Source organism: Dasypus novemcinctus, chromosome 11, assembly GCF_030445035.2.
Source record: "Dasypus novemcinctus isolate mDasNov1 chromosome 11, mDasNov1.1.hap2, whole genome shotgun sequence".
In the NCBI taxonomy this organism is placed as follows: domain Eukaryota; kingdom Metazoa; phylum Chordata; class Mammalia; order Cingulata; family Dasypodidae; genus Dasypus; species Dasypus novemcinctus.
In genome coordinates, this window is record NC_080683.1 from 26,076,504 (window position 1) to 26,101,319 (window position 24,816).

The following is a 24,816-nucleotide window of genomic DNA, read 5'->3' on the forward strand; positions in this document are numbered from 1 at the left end:
GAAACTCTCAGATGTTTTGAATCCCTAAATGTTAACACTGCATTATGAAACAAAACCTAAGTGTAACATTACCACATACCAAGAAAGTGGCTGAACTAAAAAAGACTAAGCATGGATGAGGAAGTAGAGCCCAGGAGCTCTCACACAGAGCCAGTGGGAATGTGAATTGCTCCAACCACTTTGGAAATGCAAGTAGCATCCCACAAGTAAAATGGTACTCAGGTTGACTCTGAAATTGTCCATGAATTACTTAGTCATTGACTTATGCAAGGCAGTCAAAAATACTAGACCTTCTTTCTTCCCCCACGTTTCAGTCTTCCCATCATTTTTCACTTTTTTTCTGGTTGGTTTATCCTCAGGGTTTGCACAGTGATTTTAATAAAATTTTAGTTAAAGAGTAAGTCTGCCGGAGATTTAATCTCATTTATTTGAAAGCCAAATACATTAAGTGATTCCTGCTTGAAGCTCTTTGGTCTATGAGATAAGATTTACCTCTATGAATTAGTTAATGAGCCAAAGGGTGTGTTTGAGAAAGAACCAGAACAGAAATAAGTAAAATAAAAAAGGAATTAGGGAAATGAAATATCAATTAGCATGGAGATACAAGCTGGCTGTTTTTAAGTTTGAAAGAATATTGGTGCCTAACTGAGGTCTCTCCATGCTGGTTAAATCCAAAATACCAAGAGAGACGTTTTGAGGCCAGCTTCTATTAACCTATTTTGCAGCCTTGAACACATTGTTGAAAACTTTCTTGGTCACATTTCTTCCTTGCAAAGAACTTTTCCTAAGCATATGGGTGGTGCAGTCAACTAAGAAAGAGCATTTTTTTTTCTTTCTTCACAGCTTTACCTTCCATCCTAATATCTCCTTTTGTTTCTCTCTCTAATCTGGTACAGTGGAATTTTTTTTTTTCTTCCCATGGAAAGAAACCTATCCCAGAAGTAGAGCCAAGCAAATGAATGGTAGCTATAGTTCATGCTTGACACATTAGAAAAGCATCACATTTTGGGAGGAAAAAAGGACATTAATGATAGTTGTCCTGTGTAACTGCTAGCGATTGCATTGACTTCATTGTAATATTAATAATGTCGCTTGAATTTTCTGGTTTGGGGGCAAAGTAAAAGACTATGGTAGTATAACATGTCACTTGCTTCCCCCACTGCCTGTAATTATGCTCTTGATTATAGAATTATTAAATTTTTAAATTTAGTCTATGAATGTAATTAGTATACACTATCTTTCTGAAACACAATTTGATGAGACAGCCTTAAAAATGTCGATAGTCTTAGAAATTCCACTTTTAGGAATCTGTTTGAAGGACATACTATAAAACACCACAACATGATTTTTAACTGCCAAATATTGGAAACAACCTAAATCTCCAACAAAACTGGAATAATTAAGTAAATTTTGGTAGAAGCAGACAGTGCAACTCTGAATAATATTTATAGAGAGATGGGGAAATGCATGTGCCATAATGTTAAATGAAATACAGCAGGATTACTATTAATAGTAGAGTCTGATCTTAATAGTAAAACATGATAGAGAAAGTATTTCAGAAAAAAAGTACTTTGCAATATTCTATTTGGATGATGGAATTATGAGTGGTTTTTCCTTTTCTAAATTTTCCAAATTTTCTACAATATGTCTATAATACTTAGAATTTACTGAGACAAATGAAAAGTTAAAAAGGCTAAAGCATAAAATAGCCACCCAACCCCCAGCATGCAAGGATTTTAAATGAGTCGAACTTTCATTGTAACTGGTACTTCTGCGTTTCTTTCCAGATCAACTGGTGAGACTGCAGTCACTGCTTTTGAGATTGACAAGATGTACACCCCCTTGTTCTTCGCCAGAGTGAGGAGCTACACTGCTCTCTCAGAAAGGCCGCTGTAGAGCCTCCGTCCAGTTCTCTGTCACTATTGCATGAGTAAAAGTATATAGAGCAAAACCTAAGTTATAATTGTACATATATATATATGGAATTGGAGCTTATTTTAAATTGTTGGGGTTATTTCAAGAAGAGTATAAATTGATTATTTTTTTTATTTAAAGAGATAATTGATTCTTAGGGTGTTTTGTTTTGAAATTAAGATTATAAATTGTCTAAGCACTTTTATGTTATGAGAAACCTTAAAATAAGGTTTAAATCATGTCCTTTTTCAAGCAGATTTATGAGCAGATTTCTATCAAGTAACTCTTTTTCTTTTCTGCCTGATCATCCTAATACTTAAATGCATCAGGGAATAGCTCTGCTGGAAAACCATTTATTTCACGCATGACATCCCTGTCTGTGCACTCACGGCTCAAAATATGAAAACCTCTTCTGTGTGTGTTTGAATAAAAATCATAAATAAATGTTTTCTTTAAAGAAAATATATTTGGATGGCTTTTTGAAATATCAGAATATTTCATAGATGTAAACAGCCCTAGGGTAGCCAGGCTTAAGAATTGTTACCTCATTTCATCTCATTTCATCGTTGGTCTTTCTTTATATGCATCCAGGAAAGACTCACTCCCTCAGGCCTGGAACTTTTCAGCAAGATCAACTCACTGATTCAGTCGTCTTTGTTTTTAGAACCATAGAGGATCATGTAAGCACAGGCTAATTCTTGTTCCAGAATGAAAGCCGGAAACAAGCTGACCCTTACTAAATAGCGTATTATCTTTTCACTTAAAGGAGCCCCACCTCTTAGTAACAATACTATTAACACTTAATTTAGTTTGTGTCTGGCAGACCTTTAGCAGATTCAGATTTATATTTGGTAATTCAAAGACAGAGGTGAGTATTCATGTCCTTTCGGAAATCAACATCTGCAGCCCCTACCACTTTCATATTTAAACTGACATTAAAAGACAACTTTGAAGATCCTCACAATTCACAGTGGGACAGGCCTTTTTTTTTTTAAGATTTATTTTTTTTATGTAATTCTCTCCCCTCCCCCCAGTTGTCTGCTCTCTCTGTCCATTTGCTGTGTGTTCTTCTGTGTCTACTTTGTATTCGTCAGCAGCACAAAATGAATCTGTGTCTCCTTTTGTTGTGTCATCTTGCTGTGTCAGCTCTCTGTGTGTAGGGTGCCACTCCTGGGCAGGCTGCACTTTTTTCACACGGGGCAGCTCTCCTTATGGCATACTCTTTGCGTGTGGGGCTCCCCTATGCAGGGGACACACCTGCGTGGCACGGCACTCCTTGTGCGCATCAGCACTGTGCGTGGGCCAGCTCGTCACATGGGTCAGGAGGCCCGGGGTTTGAACTGTGGACCTCCCATGTGGTAGGTGGATGCCCTATCCATTGGGCCAAATCCACTTTCCTGGGACAGGCCTTTTAAAAAGCTGATACATGTTTTTATGATGTCAAAAATGAAAACCACATACTGAGTGTTTGTACAAAAAGAAGAGATCCACTTTGGTTGACATTCTGCAGTAATCTGAGAAATGATGATACATTTCTCAAGTTGGAAAAGAGGGACAGAAGCAACATGCCTAAGGTAACACAGGTCTTTATGGTATGGCTTTATTATTTTAGAAATAAAAATTATTAGAACATAGTCAAAAATACCTAGAAAACTATATTCCTTTTCTAGATAAGTGGGACTTCCTCAAAACTAAAATCTTTTGTGAATCAAAAGACTTTGTCACAGGGTTTAGGGTACCAGGGGAAAGCTTGACACCACCCAGAAGAGAGGGGTAAAGAAAAAGAATCTCAATGGCACAACTGAGTTCAGCCTGCAGCTATAGCTGCCAGTACTCCTCCCTTGCCCCGCTTGTGGCAGAAAGCTTTGAATTCTCTGGCCTCTGGCCAGCAGCTGCAGATGGGGGCAGGGGGAGGGGGCACGCAGGGGTTTACATACCCAGGAAAGAGGGGAGAGGAATGTAACGTATGGCTGATTCCGCTTTTGGCCAACAAATTTGATGTTGCTGTGTCCCAAGATCCCTTACAGGCTGGGTAGGACCACTCCATTTTTTGCCCTGGTTGCCCACAGGTCGCAAAAGAGATTCAACTCTCACAGTCTGCCTACTGATGGGGACTGGTTGTTGAGGATGCAGAGGGGAATTGAATTATTTCCCGAGAAATGGGAGAGGGCTGCAGGTAAAGGTTACAGAACAGCCTCAAAGTTTGAGACTAAATAGCCTTAAGGCACGGTCCTCTGACATTGTTGTGGTCCCTATGACATTGCCCGTTGGTGTTGCAAGGAATACACTCTGACCAGGGTTCTGAGAGGGCTGCCAAAGAGTACCACCTGCTGGTAGACCAAGGAGGTGCATGTGAGGGAATTAAAAGTAAATAAGGAGAGGCTTTTTCTGGCCTTTACAGCCTCCCTGCCAAAGACCCTACGAAGTGGGTCTACAACCCATTTCTGGGTCTGTGGCCTGAATTTGAACAAGTAAACAGGTGCAATCCTACAGACCTAAAACAGGTTGAACCAAGAATCAAAGAATGGCAGTAACACAGCCTCCTGCCACTAAATCCCTGCAAGAGAAATTGAGCATCAGAGTAAACCACCGTCATAATCAGTTGTCTAGACATCTGCAAAAAGTTACAAGCCATATTATGTAAATGGAAGAAATGGCCCAAGCAGAGGAATATATCCAATTCCACAGATGAGATGCAGGTTTAAGACAACTAATCAACAAGTTTCATACCAATCTCCTAAATCAAATCAGTGAGTTGAAAGACAATATGACTGAAGAGATAAAAGACATCAAGAAGACAATGGGTGAGCACAAAGAAGAATTAAAAACCTGAGAAAAATAACAGCTCATGGGAATGAAAGACAGAATAGGTGAGCTAAACACATTAGAGGGAGTGGATGTAGCTCAGGTGGGTAGTCACCTCCTCCCACATGGGAACTCTTGGGTACAGTTCCTGGTGCCTCCTAAAAAAAAGAAGATGGGCAGACACAGAGCAGACAGCGAGCACAAACAACAAGGGGGAAGGGGAGAATAAAAATAATCTTTTTTAAAAAGAACACATGAGAGGGAGCAGATGTGGCTCAAGCAGGTGAGGTCCTGGGTTCAGTCCCCAGTGCCTCCTTAAAAAAACAAATAACAAGCAAACAAATGAAATAACCAACTCAGGGCTCAGTGACTGAGCCCTGGCTTCCCGGATATGAGTCCTGGCTTCAATCCCAAGCCCCAGTACCTCAAAAACAATAACAAAACGTATTAGAGGCATAACAACAGCACACTGGAAATGAAAGAAGAAAGAATAAGTGGTACAAAAGATAAAACAGCTGAAGTTGAAGAGAGAGAAGAACAGAGAGAAAAGAACGGAAAACATTGAGTAGAGGCTCAGGCTGTTTAATGACAACATGAGTCACAACAATGTACATGTAATGGGAGCTCCAGAAGGAGAAGAGAAGGGAAAAGGGGTAGAAGGAGTATCTGAGGAAATAATGGATGAAAATTCTCCAGCTCTCATGAAAGACATTAATTCACATGTTCAGTAAGCACAGTGTACTTAAATCAGAATAAATCCAAATAGACCTACTCCAAGACACACACTCCTCAGAATGTCAAACGTTCAAATATAAAGAGAAAATTCTGAGGGCAGCAAGGGAGACGCAAACCATCACATACAAAGGACATCCAGTTAGACTTAGTGAGGGTTTCTTATGAGAAACCATAGAGGTGGGGAGACAGTGGTATGATATAATTAGGATACTAAAGGAGAAAAAATGCTGTTTTGAATATGTAGCTTTGTAAAACGCTTTAAAGTCAGGAAATGTGAGTCCTCCAATTTTATTCTTCTTTTCCAAAAAAATTTTTGGCTATTCAGGACCAAAAAAATTTATTGGAATAAATTTGATAATTGGCTTTTCCATTTCTGCAGAGGAAGTTGTTGGAATTTAGACTGGGATCACACAGAATCTGTAAGTCATTTTAGGTAGACTTGATCTTAATTATATTTAGTTGTCCAATCTATGAACATTGGAATGTCTTTCCATTTATTTAGGACTTCTTTTATTTCTTGTAGCAATGTTTTGTAGTTTTCTATGTACAAGTCCTTTATGTCCTTGGTTAAATTTATTCCTAGATATTTGATTCTTTTAGTTGTTATTGTAAGTGGAATTTTTTTCTTAATTTCCTCCTCAGATTGCTGATTAATAGTGTATAGAAACACTACTGATTTTTTTCACTTAAAAAAGTTGTATTGAAGTATATCATTCATACATGAACATACATAAATAAGCATATAGTAAAAATTGTGAACTTACAAAACAAACATGTATAACATCATACAGGGTTCCCATATGTCACCCCACACAATACCTTGCATTGTTGTGAAACATTTGTAACAAATTATGAAAGAGCATCATCAAGCATTACTACTAGCTATAGTCCATATCTTACATTTGGTGTATTTTTTCCCCCAATCCACCTTATTATTTTTTTGGTTCATAAGCCATATACTTTTTCTAAAGTGTACAATCAATGGCATTTGGTATAATCACAGATTTGTGCTTCATCACTTTGAGCAATATTAGAGTATTTTCATTTTTCCAAAAAAAAAAGAAAAAAACAAACATCTATCATATGCATATGTTAGCAATGCTAATTACAAACCTTATGATGTGTTTTCACCATTTCTATTCATTTCTAAACAACTTTTTACCATTTCTGCACAAATTAAACCTCAGCATTCCATTCTCGAACCACATTCTCTACTCTGTTGACTTACACGCTAGCTATTATCTCCAAGAGTTTAAACAATATTTAGGGCATCCGTCTACCACATGGGAGCTCCGCGGTTCAAACCCTGGGCCTCCTTGACCCGTGTGGAGCTGGCCCATGCACAGTGCTGATGCGCGCAAGGAGTGCCCTGCCTTGCAGGGGTGTCCCCTGCGTAGGGGAGCCCCACGCGCAAGGAGTGCACCCGTAAGGAGAGCCGCCCAGCGCGAAAGAAAGTGCAGCCTGCCCAGGAATGGCGCCGCCCACACTTCCCATGCCGCTGACAACAACAGAAGCGGACAAAGAAACAAGACGCAGCAAACAGACACAGAGAACAGACAACCGGGGGCGGGGGGGGGGGATTAAATAAATAAATAAAAATAAAAATCTAAAAAAACAAAACAATATTTAGTTCATAACAACACAATCACAGTCCTTCCTTCCTTCCTTCCTTCCTTCCTTCCTTCCTTCCTTCCTTCCTTCCTTCCTTCCTTCCTTCCTTCCCTCCTTCCCTCCTTCCTTCCCTCCCTCCTTCCCTCCTTCCTTCCCTCCCTCCTTCCTTCCTTCCTTCCCTCCTTCCTTCCTTCCTTCCTTCCTTCCTTCCTTCCTTCCTTCCTTCCTTCCTTCCTTCCCTCCCTCCCTCCTTCCTTCCTTCCTTCCTTCCTTCCTTCCTTCCCTCCTTCCCTCCCCAGGTTCTCATATTTGGGAAGGTGGTACTTAACCACTGAGCCACATGGGCTCCCCTGCATTGGTTTGTTCATTTGTTTGCTTGATGGATGTTTTTTGTTTGTTTTAAGGAGGCACCAGGGACCAAACCCTGGGACCTTCCATATGGGAAGGAAGTGCTCAATTGTTTGAGCCACATCCACTCCCAGTATTTGTCCTTTTGTATCGGGCTTGCTTCACTCAACATAATGTCCTCCAGGTTCTTCCATGATGTCATATGCTTCACAACTTCATTTCTCCTTATGGCTACATAATATTCCACCATGTATATATACCACAGATTGATTATCCATTCATCACTTGATGGACAATTGGGATGTTTCCATCTTTTGGCAATTGTGAATGATGTCACTATGAACATTGGCGTGCAGATGTCTGTTTGTGTCACTGCTCTCAGTCTTCGGGGTATATACCTAGTAGTGGTATTGTTGGATCACATGGTAGATCTATATCTAACTTCCTTAGTAATTGCCAAACAATCCTCCACAGTGGCTGTACCATTCTACATTCCAACCACAGTGAGAAAGCATTCCTATCTCTCCACCTACTCTCCAACACTTGTAGTTTTCTGTTTTGTTTATAGCAGCCATTCTAATAGGTGTGAAATTACATCTCATTAAGCCTTGATTTGCATTTCCTTAATTGCTAGTGATGGTGAACATTTTTTCATATGTTTCTTCACCATTTGCATTTCTTCTTTAGAAAAATGGCTGTTCAGGTGTTTTGCCCATTTTTTAATCGGTTCATTTGTCTTTTAATTGTTGAGTTGTATAATCTCTTTCTGTAATATATATATTAGATCCTTGTTGGATGTATGATTTCCAAATATTTTCTGCCACTGAGTAGGTTGCCTTTTTACCCTTTTCACAAAGTTCTTTGAGGTGCAGAAGTGTTTAATTTTGAGGAGCTCTCATTTATCTATTTTTTCTTTTGTTGCTTGAGCTTTGGGTGTAAGGTTTAAAAGACTCCCACCTAATACAAGTTCTTATAGATGTTTCCCTCTATTATCCTCTAGGAGTGTTATGGTCCTGGCTTTTATGTTTAGGTCTTTGGTCCATTTTAAGTTGATTCTTGTATAGGGAGTGAGATAGGGATTTTCTTTCATTCCTTAAGTTATGGGTATCCAGTTCTCCCATCACCATTTGTTGAAGATACTATTCTGTCCCAGAAAAATGGACTTGGTAGGCTTATCAAAAATTTGTTGGAATTTTGATCAGGGTTGCACTGAATCTATAAATCAATTTCAGTAGAATTGGTATCTTCATGATATTTAGTCTTCCAATCCATGAACACAGATTGTCCTTCCATTTGTATAGGTCTTTGATTTCTTTTAGCAGTGTTTTGTAGTTTTCTGAACACAGATCCTTTGTGTACATAGTTACATTAATTCCTGGGTATTTGAATCTTTTTGTTGCTATTGTATATGGAATTTTTTTTCCTTAAATTTCTCCTCAGCTTGCTGGTTACTACTGTATAGAAATGCTACTGATATTTGCATGTTGATTTTGTATCCTGTCACTTTGTGAACTCATTTATTAGCTCATGTTGGTTTACTGTAGACATTTCAGAGTTTTCTAAATATAGAATCATCTCACCTGCAAATAGTGAGAGTTTTACTTCCTTTTTTCTTATTTGGATATCTTGTATTTCCTTTTCTTTCCTAATTGCTCTACCTAGAACTTCTAGCATAATGCTGAATAATAGCAGTGGCAGTGAGCATCCTTGTCTTGTTTCTGATCTTAGAGGGAAATCTTCTAACCTCTCCCCATCGAGAAGGATGTTGGCTGTGGGATTTTCGTATATGCCCTTTATTATGTTGAGGAGGTTTCCTTCTATATCTATTTTTCAAAGTGTTTGGATTTTTGTCAATGCCTTTTCTGCATCAGTTAAGATGATCATGTGTTTTTTTTCCCCTTCAATTTGTTAATGTGGTATATTACATTAATTGATTTTCTTATGTTGAACCACCCTTGCCTACCAGGAATAAAACCCACTTAATCATAGTGTATAATTCTTTTAATATGCTGTTGGATTCAATTTGTATTTTGTTGAGAATTTTTACATTTATGTTATTAAAGAGCTGTAATTTTCTTTTTTTGTAATATATTTATCTGGCTTTGGTATTAGGGTAATGCTGGTTTTTAAAAATATGTTGGGTTATTTTCCCTCCTTTTCAATTCTTTTGGATGAGTTTAAACAGGACTGGTATTAATTCTTCTTGAGATGTTTGGTAGAATTTACCTGTGAAGCCATCTGGTCTTAAACTTTCCTTTGTTGGAAAAATTTTGAAGCCTAATTCAATCACTTTACTTGTAATTGATTTGTTGATTTCCTGTATTTCTCATAGAGACAATGTAGGTTGTGCATTTCTAGGAATTTGTCCATTTTTTCTAGGTTGTCTAGATTATTGGCATACAATTTCTCTTAATATCCCTTTATCCTTTTTATTTCTGTAGGGTCAGTATTAACATCCCCCTTTCATTTCTCATTTTATCTATTTGTATCTTCTCTCTTTTTTTCTTTGTTAGTCTAAAGTTTTGTGTTTTTAAATATTTTCTTGATCTTCTCAAGAACTAGCTTTTGGTTTTGTTTATTTTCTCTATTTGTTGTTGTTGTTGTTCTCAATTTCATTGATTTCTGCTCTAATCTATTATTACTTTCCTTCTGCTTGCTTTGGGATTGGTTTGCTGTTCTTTTTCTAGTTCCTCCAGGTGTTCAGTTAGGTCTTTGATTTTAGACTTCTCTTCTTTTTTAATATACATTTTTAGGGCTATACATTTCCCTCTCAGCACAGCCTTCACTGTATCCCATAAGTTTTGATAAGTTGTGCTCTTTTCATCATTCATCTCAAGATATTTACTAATTTCTCTTGCAATTTCTTCTTTGACGCACTGATTCTTTAGGAGTGTGTTGTTTAGCCTCTACACTTTTGGAAATTTCCGCCTTTCCTGCCTATTATTGATTTCCAGCTTTATTCTGTTATGATCAGAGAAGGTGCTTTGTATAATTTCAATCTTCTTAAATTTATTGAGAGCTGTGTTATAGCCCAACATATGTTCTATCCTAGAGAAAGATCCAGGAGCACCTGACAAGAATGTATGACCTGCTGATTTGGGGTGCAATGTTCTGTACATGTTTGTTAGGCCCAGCTTGTTTTTTATATTGTTCAATTTCTCTGTTTCCTTATTGATTTTCATTCTAGTTGTTCTATCTATTGATATGAGTGGTTTGTTGAAATTGTCAATTATTATTGAGAGATGTCTGTTTCTCCTTTCAGTCTTGCCAGAGTTTGGCTCATGTATTTTGGGGCACTCTGGTTAGGTGCATAGATATTTATGACTGTTACTCCTTTCTGGTAGATTGTCCATGTTATTAACATATAATGACCTTCTGCATCTCTTATCACTTTTTGCATTTAATGTCTCTTTTTTCTGACACCAGTATAGCTCATCCCTGCTCTCTTTTGGTACTGTTTTGTGAAATATTTTTTTCCAACCTTTCACTTTCAGTCTACTTGCATCCTTAGGTCTAAGGTCAGTCTCCTACAGAGACCATATGAATGGCTCATGTCTTCTTATCCATTCTGTTAACCTCTGTGTTTTTTCATTTTTTTGTTTGTTTCTTTGTTAGGAGGTACTAGGGATTGAACCCAGGACCTCATACATGGGAAGCAGGTGCTCAACCACTGAGCTACATCTGCTACCCAATGAGAGTCATTTTTTTGTTTTGTTGTTTGTTTGGGACCTTGTACATGGGAAGCAGGCACTAAACCACTTGAGCTACATCCATTTCCTAGCCTATGTCTTTTGATTGGGGAGTTTAATCCATTACAATTCAATGTTATTACTCTAAAGGCATTACTTATTTCAACCGCTTTATCCTTTGGCTCTCATATATCATATCATATCATATCATATATCATATCATATCATATTTTTGTCCATTTTTTTTTACCCTTTTGGTTACTCTTTCAGATAGTCTTCACTTCTACACACTCCTCTAAGCCTCTTTTTTTTCTTTTCTCATCTGGTTGCAGAACTCCCTTTAGTGTTTCCTGCAGGGCTGGATTCTTGCTTATAAACTCTCTTAGTTTCTGTTTATCTGTGAATATTTTTAGCTCACTATTATATTTGAAGAACAGTTTTGCCAGATAAAGAATTCTTGGTTGGCATTTTTTCTCTCAGTACTGAATAATATCATACCACTGTCTTCTTGTCCCATTGTTTCTGAAGAGAAATTTACACTAAGTCTTACTGGACATCCCTTGTATGTGATGTTTTACTTCTTCCTTGCTGCTCTCAGAATTTTCTCTTTATCTTTGGCATTTGGCATTCTAAATATTTAGTTGTAACATATATGTATGACTTTACAATTTTCCCACAACCCTTCCAGTTCTTTCCCATTTAAGTCAGCATTCTTTCCCCTTTAGTCAGCATTTCATTTCTTAATAGTTACACAGCCAGTCTTGAGAAATAACTGTTTGAGAGCTCGTGACTGATAAGGTATGCGTAGACTCCTTTCCCAGGAAACTCCAAGAACAACTATTCTGTGAGCTGTTTAAGCCCCTTCATATCAACAGAAAGATGTAACTTTAGCCTTATTGACAAAAATCATTGTAAATGCCCATTTTACATAGCTGCTGTGAAAGTGTAACTTCTGTTCTGCTGGGAAATACTGTGACTGTCCAGACCTTGATTATCTATTCTGAGCACTGCACTTTTTAATCATGCTCCCTCCTCCTGTGCCCACCCCATCCCCACATAGACCTGTAGTATAAAAGAATCCTCTTGCTTTGTGAAAGTGCAGACTCGAGCCTCGGAACTGACATGCTCTCCACCTGCTGCCATGGGAGAATTTAGGTCACAACCAGGTTCAGACTCTCCGAGAGAGAGACGGCGGACTCAAGCCTCAGAAGCACCGTGCTTTCCACCCACCACCATGGAAAGGATTTAGACCGTGACCAGGTTTGGATCTACCACCATGTGAAGAGCTTCCTCACGTAAGCCCCCTATTAAGTGGTCTTTTGCTCACCAAGCTGAAGTTGTCTGAGACTTTCTTTGGTTTGATATATCCCTCTCAGTTTGGTGGGAAGCTGTCATTTTACGTGATTCCCTGCTATACTCAAAACATATATGTCTTAGGGAAGTCTATTTGGGGTTATTCTATTGGAGTATGCTGCCCTTCCTGGACATGTATTTTCATGTCTTTCATGAGAGTTGAGAAGTTTTTGGCTATCAAATACTCTTTCTGTGCCTTTTCCCTTCTCTTCTGGAACTCCCAAAACATGTATGTCCGTGCACTTGATGCTGTCATTCAGTTCCCTGAGCCCCTGCTAGTTTTTTTCCATTCTTTTCTCTGTCTGTTCTTCTCTTTTTTCAATTCCAGCTGTTCTGTCCTCTGTTGATGATTCTTTCTTCCTTTATTTCATATATGCTGTTGTGCTTCTCTTTTGTATTTTTAATCTCACTTATTATGTCTTTCATTCCCATAAGCTGTTATTTTTCTGTCCAAAGTTTCAAATTTTTCTTTATGCTCACCCGGTATCTTCTTAATGTCTTTTTTTTTCAATAATAATAATAATTCTTAATGTCTTTTATTTCTGGAGCCATGGTGTCCTTCAACTCCATGATTTGGTTAAGGAGATTGACATGAACATTGTTAATTAGTTCTTTCACATCCTGTGTCTCATCTGGAGCTTTGATTTGTTGCTTTGCCTGAGTAATAGCTTCTTTTCTCTTAGTATGGCTTGTAATTTTTTGTTGATGTCTAAGCATCTGATTCTGATGTTGAGTTTACTCTGATGTTCAGTTTCTCTCTCTTGCCTAGGGATTTATTCTTAAGTAGCTGTGTGCTACCACCGTTCTTTGACTCTTGGTTCAACTTGTTCTAGATATTTAGGATTTCCCCTGTTTAACTGTTCAAACCAGGGCTAAGGAACCAGTAATGGGGTGCAGGCCAGTTTCCAAGGGCGTTGGAGTGGGGTCAGTAAAGGCACTTGATGACTTTTAATTTATTATTTTTCTCTTTTTGTGCACTTCTCTGGTCTGCCAGCAGATGGTGCTCATTGACAGTCCTCTCAGCTCAGACCACTGGTACTAGGAGCCAATACACTCAGTGAAACTCCATAGTGGGTGGTGCAGAAGCAATGTCCTCAGGGCTGGCTAAGTCTCACAAACAAACTTTTTCAGAAGCTTTTCTTCTCCCTTGACTGGCTGCCCCCTCACCCTCTCTGTCTCCTCAGCAAGCCGCCCAGAGCACTAGGGAGGGTGTGTGAGAAAGCACATTATCTCTTGCTCCCTACCCGCTCTCAGTGTAAACAGTGCTGCAGTTCCACGTGATCTGAAAAAGAACAATCCCTCCAATGCAGCAGACCAAGTTCACTGGCCAAAATCTGAATTTGATGTAGGCTGTGTCTTTCCTTCTCCCCTTTTTTGAGGAAGAGGATCACCCCAAACCCCTCAGTCAGCAGCCACTGCAGTCCATAGCAGTGGCATTCTGCTGACTTCTGTTTGCTCCAAGGGCAGGGAGATGAGTGCCAGCTGTTGGTGCTGCTACTGCTGCTTTACTCATGGGATTTTCCAGAAAGGTCACTCCTTTCCTTTGCCCCTCTCTCTTCTGGGTGGTGCCTCACCTTCCCCTGGTGTCCTGAGCCTCAGAGCATCCCTCCAATCTCCACCTATCCTCTAGTTATTTTTTTTGGGAGAAAAATGATCCTTCTGCCTCTCTCATCCTCCATCTTCCTGGAAGTTTCTTTTTTCTTTATTCTTTTTTAGTGTTAATAAGAGTTTATTGCAAGGCCTGCAAGGCAGATCTCTGTGGGTTTTTGTTTGTTAGTTTTTTTTGTTTGTTTGTTTGTTTTTTATCTTTTCAAATAAGTAGTTTATATGCATAGGTTATGTAACAGAAACCCCAGGGTAACCACAAAGAAAGTACTTCAAGTATATACAAGTAAGGGATCAGTCAGATATAACAAGTTCATCTATACAGAAAAGAGGTTGCAATAAAGGAAAAGAGAGACAAAAAAGATATGCCCTTCTTTATAGCTGAATAAATAATATTATTAAGCTGCAAAAAGGAATGTAGTCCCAATAAATGCAAAAACATGAATGAACCTTGAAGACATCATATTGAGTAAAATAATATAGACACAAATGGACAAACTGATCTGAAATAATTAGAAAAAGGAAACTCTCAGAGTCAGAATCTAGAATATATGTTACCAGAGGATGGAGTAGGGATAGGGAATGGGAAGTTAAGGTATAAAATATACAAAGTTCCTATTTGGAATGATGTAAATGTTTTGGTAATGTATGGTGGTGATGGTAAAAAAAAAAAAAAACATTGTAAATATAAGTAACAGCACTGAAATACATATCCAGTGTCACTAAAAGTGGAAATATTAGATTGTCTATATGGAAACAGAATATAAATTTTTTAAAAATCCATGGAATAACACTATATTGTTTGTTAGTTTTTAATATTTTTATTGTCTTTTTTAAAAAGATACATAGATCACACAAAATGTTACATTAAAGAATATGAGAGGTTCCCATATAGCCCACTCCCCACCCCCGACAATCCTCCCACATTGACACTTCTTTCATTAGTGTGGTACTTTCATTGCATTTGATGAGCACATTTTGGAGCATTGCTACAGAGCATGGATTATAGTTTATGTTGCAATTTATACTCTCTCCCAGTCCATTCAGTGAGTTGTGACAGGATATATAATGTCCTGCCTCTGTCCCTGCAATATCATTGAGGGCAACTCCAAGTCCCCAAAATGCCCCAATATCACATCTCTTTTTCCCTCTCCCTGCCTTCAGCAAGTCCTGCGGCCACTGACTCAATATCAATGATAACAGTTTCTTTCATTTTTAGAGTCACAATAATTCTATAGTAGAATACCAGTAAGTCCACTCTAATCCACATTTTATTCCTCCATCCTGAGCACCCTGGGATGGCGATGTCCACTCCACCTCTAAATCAAGAGAGGGCTTAGATCCCACATAGCTGATGGATGGGACTCTCCTACTTGCAGCTGTAGACTCTCTCAGTTCCCTGTTAGCTGACCTGGGTAAGTCCAACGAACCGGAGAGCAGGTGTTGCAACTCTGTTGAGGCTCAGGGCCCAGTTGGCACATGGACAGCCCAGAGATTCAAGTCTCCTGAACATACACCAACCCCAGCACCAACCACAGGTTCAGTAAAAGTGACAGAAGAGGCATGTGTTGAGAGGTCACATCTGAGGCCAACTCCATCATACTCAGGAGCACAAATTCTAAAGTAGGGCCACTGGCAAGGCACTGAACTCCAGAGCCATCTGTAATGACCATAGGACCTGGGTGTCTTTGTAATCCTCAGGAGCACCACTACCTGGGGTTGTATCTACTTGTGGCTATCTCTGAGATCCTGCTGAGATGTGTGAAAGTGTGACCCCTCTGATGACTTCCTGACTCATTTTGAAGTCTCTTAGTCATATAAACCCATTTGTCTTTACCATTTCCTTCTTTTTTTAAAAGATTTTTTAAAAAAATTTTATTTCTCTCCCCTTCTTGCCGCCCCCCCCACCCCGTTGTCTGTTCCTATTTGCTGCATGTTCTTTTCTTTGTCCGCTTCTGTTGTTGTCAGTGGCATGGGAATCTGTGTTTCTTTTTGTTGCATCATCTTGTGTGTCAGCTCTCCATGTGTGCGGCACCATTCCTGGGCAGGCTGCACTTTCTTTCACACAGGGCAGCTCTCCTTATGGGGCACACTCCTGGCACGTGGGGCTCCCCTATGTGGGGGACACCCCTGCGTGGCAGGGCACTCCTTGCATGCATCAGCACTGCGCATGGGCCAGCTCCACACGGGTCAAGGAGGCCCAGGGTTTGAACTGCGGACCTCCCATGTGGTAGATGGGTGCCCTAACCACTGGGCCAAGTCTGCTTCCCCATTTCCTTCTTTTATTCAAGGTCTTTTTCTAGTTGCATCACCAGCTGGTACTTGGTAGTAATCCCTTGGCACCAGGGAGGCACATCCTTGGGAGTCATGTCCCATGCTGGGAGGAAAGTAATGCATCTACATGCTGAGTTTGGCTTAGAGAGTGGCCACATTTGAGCAACATGAAGGCTTTCAGGTGGTAACTCTTAGGCACCCTGTAGCTCTAGGCCTAGTTGAAATTTCAAGCACACAGGCTTATAAGCATAGTCATCAGTATCTAGGGCCGATAATTGGACCACCCTTCTTCACTGGCCTTTGCCCTTGTACTTGGGGGATTGCTGCTATTCCATTGGGGAATGTGACAGAGCTCCCCCAGATGGGAACTCAGCACTCCCTCAGTTGTCATGTGTAACTCTATCCTCTATGACACTACCCAACATCCAAACATATCTATATGCCCTATATGCATGCCCTGGAGAACTCCTCCCATCCCAACAATGATACCCACATCAGTGCTCTCCCCCTGCCATAGTTGAACCCCTCTGTGATCCAGAATGTCTTAAAAAATAAAGTCTAATATATTACCAAATTCAATTATTAGGAAAATCAAATAGTAATGATAGGTTTAAAGAATAGAAATAGAATACATAATAATTTAGAAAAACTAAAATAAAGTAAAAAATAAATTGGGGGTGGCGGACTTGGCCCTGTGGTTAGGGCATCTGTCTACCACATGGGAGGTCCGCGGTTCAAACCCCAGACCTCCTTGACCTGTGTGAAGCTGGCCCATGTGCAGTGCTGATGTGTGCAAGGAGTGCCGTGCCACACAGGGGTGTCCCCCACGTAGGGGAACCCCACGTGCAAGAAGTACATCCTGTAAGGAGAACCGCCCAGTGCAAAAAAAAGTTCAGCCTGCCCAGGAATGGTGCCGCACACACAGAGAGCTGACACAGCAAGATGACACAATGAAAAGAAACCCAGATTCCCATGCTGCTGACAACAACAGAAGCGGACAAAGAAGATGCAGCAAATAGACACAGAGAACAGACAACCAGGGTGGGGGGGGAGGGGAGAGAAATAAATAAATAAATAAATCTTTTTAAAAAATAAATAAATAAATAAATTGGTGTATTAAAAAATGAAAAATACCATAAAAATTTTTTTTGACATTTTGCCTTTCATCACTGTAAAAGGTGTTGCCCTGTATGTACTGTGGTAAGGCAATCTCTTCCATTTTTTCCTCAATGTATTCATCCATTTTTTAAAATTCTGTTTTCAATCTGCATATTTTTAAAGTACTTTCTTTGTGGTTACCATCGTGTTTATATTACACAACCCACATTTGTAACCTACGAATTTGAAAAGATTCCAACCTAGCTTCAATAGTGTACATATCCTTTTGTTTTCCCTCTTTATGTGTTTTTGTCTTACTTTACAACTTTATATTTTGAATGTCCACTGTCAAGATATATGCCTTTTTCTTGTTCAATTGTATTCTGACTCTTTTAGGAATTACAGAGTATAGTTATATATTGAGGATACAGTACTGTTAGGTTTTGCATTTTCCTTTTGGATACCTTTAATGATAATCTCCATTTCTTCACACTACTCCAAGCCACTCTCCTCTCTTTTGCTTTCAACCTGCAGAATTCCCTTTAGTAATTCTCGTAGGTCAGCTCTCTTGTTGTTGAACTCTGTTTCTGTTTATCTATAAATATTTCTAAATACTTCCTCATTTTTGAAAGACAGTTTTGCCAGATAAAGAAGTTTTGGCAGGCAGTTTCTCTCTTTTAGTACCTTAAAATATTATCACTGCCTTCTTGCCTCCATAGTTTCTGATGAGAAATCAATGCTTAGTCTTATTGAGGATCATTTGTATGTGACAAATCACTTTTCCTTGCTGGTTTCAGAATTCTCTATCTTTAGTATTTGAAATTTTTAGTATGTGTCTTGGAGTAGGTCTATTAGGATTTATTCTGTTAGAAGTATGTTGTGCTTCTTAGACAGGCATATTTATGCCTTTCATAAGACTTGGGAAGTTTTTGGCCATTATTTCCTTAAATATTTCTCAGCCATTTCCCCCTTCTTTCCTTCCTTAGGGACATCCATGATGTATATGCTTGTGTGCTTTGTGCTGTTGCTCAACTCCCTAAGATACTCATTTTTTTTCTATTCTTTGTCTCTTCTGCCTATATGATTTCAATTGTCCTATTTTCTAGTTCACTGATTCTTTCTTCTGCCTGTTCATATCTGCTGTTGTATACCTCTATAATATCTTAAAACTCTACTATTTTGCCATTCATCCCCATAATTTCTATGTTTCTTTTTATACTTTCAAATTCTTTCTTACGGTCACACATTGTCTTCTTAACATACTTTATTTCTTTATGCATATTTTCCTTCATCTCCGGAATTGATTTGGCAGATTTGTTTTAACTTCTTTGATAAGTTGTTCCAAATTGTGTATCTCCTTTGAAGTTTTCATTTGTTTCCTTGACTAAGCCATATCTTCCTGTTTCTTAGTACGACTTGTAATTTTTGTTGATATCTAGGCATCTGATTATTTTGATGGGTTAATCTGAAAATCAGTTTCTCTCTTTTGTCTAGGGTTTTATTGTTGATTGGTTTTGTGTTAAGGCTCTTCTTTGACACTTGGTCCAACTTGTTCTAGACCTTAAGAATAGTCCTTCTTTAATTGATCATATTTTCTTAGTTTTTCTACATGTGATATGCGGTACAATCTTTAAGATTGCACTTGTGCAATGTTTCATTTCCAGAAGAAAGTTTTCTTTCCTTTGTTCCTTGTCTAGGAATCTTGATCTGTTCACTTTATTTTTTTGCAGAATTTTCTTCTCAGCTCCTCTGATTTGTTTAAATTCTTTTCCTCACTCAGTGCCCTATTTTCATTACTCTTTTCAGTTCTGGTACCCTCCTTTCTTATAGTAGTTCAGTTTATACCCCACCCCACCCCTCTTTTTTCCTCTGTGAGGCTTTTCTGCCTCTGGTTTCTTCCCCATTAGGGTATACTACCCTGCTTAGTCACCCCATATCCATATTTTACTTTTCTCTCTCTCTCTCCCAACCCCCCCCCCCCCCAGTAGGTGGTAAAAGGGATCTGGGCCACTCCCTCTGAACCAACTCCCAAGCTATGTGGAGCCGAGTAAGGAAGAGGGAGTGGACCGGCAGATCTGGGGCAAGTGGGATTGGTCCTTTTATTCTCTGAATCTCTGGAGAGGTTTTATCAGGCAATGTCTTATATCACCATGTTGAGGACGTCACCTCCACAGAAGTCTTTAACTAAAGAAATGTCCTTCTCTTTCTCTTATTCAACATTACAGAAGTCAATACTATAGAAAGGTGACACAGCAGTATCTAGACTAACTCTTAAAAAACAGACGATAAATAATCTTCCAGAAATTGCATCCCTATAAAGCACTTGACACATTCCATGGCCTCTCAATACAAGCGTTATTGCAGGAGATGAATAAAGGCATTCATTTGCCACTAGATGGTACTCTTGGCCATGCTTTTGAAAATTTTTGCTTATATTCTTTGTCGTGGTCAGTGCTAAGGGAATTTGGTTTTTGTTTTCCTGAGAAAATAGAAGGACCCCAAATTTTTCTGCTTGGCCTTCAAATGATAGCATCTAAGAACGAACATGTTTGCCCAGAATGAAGTGCCTTCTTGACGGCTGTGCTCTAACTCGCCTGCCATGCTGAACTCCTGTAAGTAGTCAAGACATCTTTTCTGTGCCAGTTTTTTTCCTGGTCAATTTGTCTTGACAGTTTTGGGAAATTGAATTTCCTTTGGTTTGGAATGAATGGGCAGGTCCTAGGATCGGTAATCTGGGGAGGGAGAGGTTAAGAAAAGGTTGAAAGAGGGGTCATCCTCTCCCCATTTGACACGCAAATGGCATGGTTTATGTACACTTGGGAGGCCCAAGCTTCTCTTCCCTTCTTCTTCTCCCCAGTGCAGAGATTTTGGTGAATCACTATTAAATCTACTCAAAGCTTCTGTATTTGCACTTTCTTCCTGGCGATACAGATGTTTTATTGTGGAACTGAGATTCAGAAAAGCATGTAAGACTGCTCTAAGAATGCTGACTCCTGGGCACTGAGTATGGGTATATGTTGGTGGATAGTATGGTATGGAGATTTCATCAGCAGCACACATTTCTTTCTGACAAAATGACTTTTTTATGCAGACTAACTCTTCCTTGAACATTGGTAATATAGCCAGCCCAACTTATTGTATGTACACACGCCAAAGGAGAAGTAACCTGAAACCTCCTATGTAAGCAAGATGACCATGTTGTCAATCAATTGTCACAATCAGGACACTTTTGGTGAAAAGAGGAGTGTTTCTTGTAATTACACTAGAACAACCATGAACCAGGACTGTCCTGGGCAAACTGGGAAGAAGACTCCCTCTATAGACATGTCATTGCCAATGCTCTACAACCAGCTTTTCAGCAGATATAATTTGGAAAGAATGTTCTTTGTTCTGCTCTGGCTTTCTTCCTTCCGACAGAATGGAAGAAAATGCCTGTGGTGTTTCCTAGTGTATGAAGAATAGAATGACTACTATTGGACGCAGCTGTCCATAGGTACACTTTGAAACTGCTTTGCAACAAGTTCCAACATATCCATTGCCCAGCAGTAGACTCTGGCAGCCTTCAAAATGTTCACCAACTTCTGCATTTGGCTAATAGAAACTTTGGTACCAGAAATCACCAACAGCTTGAAAAAATGCTAAAGCCGTAAGTCAATTTCTGTGTTTTTCATATCTGCTCTTGATTTTAGCCTTATTTCTTTAATGCCTGCCTAACTTTTTTGTCAGTTTTGCACCTATAACCCCAAGTTAACTTGGCCAGTTGCTGAGAGAAAATTTCCCCTTGCCTTATGAATCACATATTCTTGGATCATACAGCTAGGAACAATTTTCTATTCCTTCTTCATCCCCACTTGTGATGCACCTCCATGATTTCCTAGAGGGGTGGATTTATTTGGAGCTAGCTTCATGGTATTGTGCAATGACCACAAACTGGATCTGAAGGACCTGAGCTCAAAGCACCTATCACAGAACCTAATAATAGCACAGAGCCTAATAATAGCAGGTGCTCAATAAATTCAACCTGATTCCCAATCTGACCACCAAAGCTAATGCTTGTGATAGAGGGGGGGGCCTCTGTGACCTTCTCTGAAATAACATATCTTTGCTTGGGTGCCCCCAATTCAAGCTTACAGTAGTAGATGCTGGTGCCATTTGGAGCAGGTGATAGGTACAAACATTATGGCTTCTATAGTTTTAAGGGTCTTGCGGCTCTGGAGACTTCAAACCTTTAAACATCATTACTTGGAGTGCCTAGGGACCTGAATAGGAAAAAAAGAATCTTACTCCCCCAGAGGTGAAGGATTTAGACCCCCTTAACTGAGAACTTGAAAGGAGAAGTAAGGAACAGCATAAAACTGTAGAACAATCCTAGACTTTGAAGTTAAATAGCCTTGGGTTTGAACTTCCATCCTTATCACCACTTATGATCTTAGTCAAAGTCATTTACCACCGGGAGCCTCATTTGTAAAACAGGGATAATGACAACTACTCAGAGAGTCGCTGTGATAGATATTAAACCCCAGCACATAATAAGTCCTCTCTATATAGAAGCTATAATCACAGAGAATTATCTAAAAAGAATACTATATCGCCATACTAAAGAGGGACCAATGATGGGAAACACCCAGAAAGATTATAAAATCATAAACTTTGAAAAAATGCTAAGACCCTACTTGTGACCAACCTCAACTGGGTTGTTTATACCAAAATCCCTTTATATGACATCAAGTACGCTTCAACTAAGGTGAAATCAATGAGCGAATTTGTCAAATCAATGACTTGTTGCCTGAAGTGCTGGTTGAGGATTCTGATGCTAATCTGGATTCAGTAGGGAACCATGATAAGATTGATTAGTGATGACTGCTCTGGGCACAAGATTGGGGGCAGAGGCATGTGCACCATATGTTTGCCCTCTGTTCCCATTACCAATGGATAAGACTGCCCTCAGTACTGGCAAGAATCTGGATGTATAGAGTCGCACTCAGGCTTTGGGTAGCTTAGAGGAAATCAATAGAAGGCTGATGCTCCAAAAACTGATGCAGAAAGAGAGTGTGGAAGATCGTGGGAAATCCTAGGTAGTATGTATGGAAAATTTCAATGATTTCCCAACTACCCAGAAGCAGCCCAGGAAAGTTGACCACAAGGGCCTGAACAATTGGCCTGGAAGAGACAAGAGAAAAATGTGACTATTGTGAGGTCTACAGAGCCCAAGTCAAAGACCAAGAAGAAAGGGAGTGCACAAAACAATACAAGTTAGGATTAAAACAAATGCCCAAACTTGTCCATTGGGAACAAGTTTAAGAACCACCAACTTATAAACAGCCAATGTGGGCAAGTTCAAGGAAGCCTCAAACGTCCCTAAATTTAATGCCCATTCCAAAATGACCTTCCTATCATTGCTGGATGATGGCTCAATAGGTCTGTTCTGGGGACCCTAATATTAAGAAGAACCAAGTAAGAAAAAGTGCAGCCTAGTTCTTCCTTAATGATAAGAGTACAGAAGATGACCTTATAAGGGTCAGGATGACTGTAAGTAGCAAAACCCTGGTCTTGGCCCTGCCCCAACAAAACAGGAAATAGCAGCATTTGAGCAGAAATAATAGTCTCAAAATAGACCTTCTGAGTTAGGAAAAAATTATGCTGAGGAATTTGAAGAGTCGGGAGAATGTAAAGATTTTGAATATTAAAGTTTTGTTTAAGAAGAAACAAGTTTTGGAACAGGCTTTTCATCTCCTACTGAGACTGTCATTAAGCAGGATTCCCTGACAGTGAGGACAGTCACACCTGTGGCTGCCATGTTGCTTGTATGCTTGAACATAAGCCATCACAGAGGGAACACGGTACAGCTCACTTCCTAATCTTTCTGCGAGAGGCAGTGTTCTTTTAACTTTCCTTCCCACATTTGCCAGTTGGAACAACAGATTGGGAACTCCTGTGACTTTCTGGCAAATGTTACGGAAAGGCAAAGTTTCAAAAGCTTGGTTCAATTTTAAAAGATATAGGCTCTTGGGAAGTAAATGTGGGTCAAGCAGTTGGGTGCCTGCCTACTATATGGAGGTCCCGGGATTGGTTCCCGGTGCCTCCTAAAGATGAGTTGACACAATGAGCAGGCAGTAGATGTGGCTCAAGCAGTTGGGCATCCACGTCCCACATAGGAGGTCCCAGGTTTGTTTCCCAGTGCCTCCTAAAGATGATGAGTGGACACAATGAGCAGAGAGAATGAGCAGACCCAGCAAGCAGACAATGCTGACAGACAGACAAAGGAGCCATCTTGGGAGGAAGGGGATAATGACTCCTATCCCCTGGCCCATTGCTATGCAAATTTCTCCAGATAGGCAGTGATCAGCAAATGTACCTGCCTATATGCGGAACAAAGAGGGAGAAGGGCTCAGAAACTGTCCTAAGATTAAACCTATTTCCTGGTCATTGCAATATTCCCTAGAATTCTCTGCTCAGTCCTGGGAAGATGGGGTCAAGGGATCAGATTGTTAAAATGGTACAAGCACCACAGGAAAAAAAGAGTAGATATGCTGATGGAAGGATTTGAGACAGTGTTTTACAGAAAGATTACCCCTTTGCAGTTTTTGGCTATTCAGAACAAATTATCTCCTTTCAGTTATCCCAGGGTTTCTCAGCCTCTGCACCACTGACATTTGAGAATTCTTTGTTGTGTGGGGCTGTCCTGTGCATTGCAGGATGCTGCTTCCCTGGCCCCCACCCACTAGATGACAGAGCACACCCTTCTCCTTCCCATCGTGACAATAACAAATGTCTCCAGATGCGACCAAATGTTCCCCGGCAGAAGAGGACAAAACCGCCCCTCCAAGAGTCCAGATCTTCTCATTTTAAAATTAATGCTGGAAGTGTGGACTTTATATGCAATGTCCATTTTTTAAAAAGTTGGCTCAAATTTTAAAACAGCAAAAACAAACACAATGTACCCTGAACACAAGCTATCTGCTGGATAGATGGAATCCACCAGTTTTTGATGTCCAAAGTCATGAGCTTTGCATTCCAGAACCTGAATGACTAGATCTACCTTTCCAGTCTCACTTCCCACATCTCCTCCTAGTGATCCTCTGCTTGCCAAGAGTTCTTCTAGTTTCAAGGAAAGCCGCTCTTCCCTGCCCCTGCACTGTTGTTCTGCTTTGACTCTGGAATGTCCTCTGACCTTCCAGCTCTGCCTCAAAGTTCTACTCCTCCTCCTTGAGACCTTCCCGGATTTACCTCTAACCAATGAGTAATTAAACTATTACAAGCAATTTGCTCCCCTTGGACCTCTAGTCACCTTCAGAGTTGTATTTCACTTCTGCAGTACTTCCTACTACATCCTAGCATGCACCACACATCAGAAGGCTTTACGAAAAGTTGTGAATTGAGTTTT

General features: G+C 39.7%; 1 protein-coding gene across 2 annotated transcripts in view; it reads left to right on the top strand.

Annotated features, from left to right (window-relative positions):
• Nucleotides 1–2,376, top strand: part of FBXO9 (F-box protein 9) — a 28,570-nt gene extending 26,194 nt beyond the window's left edge. For both annotated transcript variants that reach the window (XM_058306891.1, XM_058306890.2), the window contains exon 13: nt 1,788–2,376. In XM_058306891.1, coding sequence (XP_058162874.1) covers nt 1,788–1,896 — 109 coding nt within the window. In that variant the 3' untranslated portion in view covers nt 1,897–2,376. The remainder of the gene's footprint in view (nt 1–1,787) is intronic.
• The last annotated feature ends 22,440 nt before the right edge of the window (nt 2,377–24,816 follow it).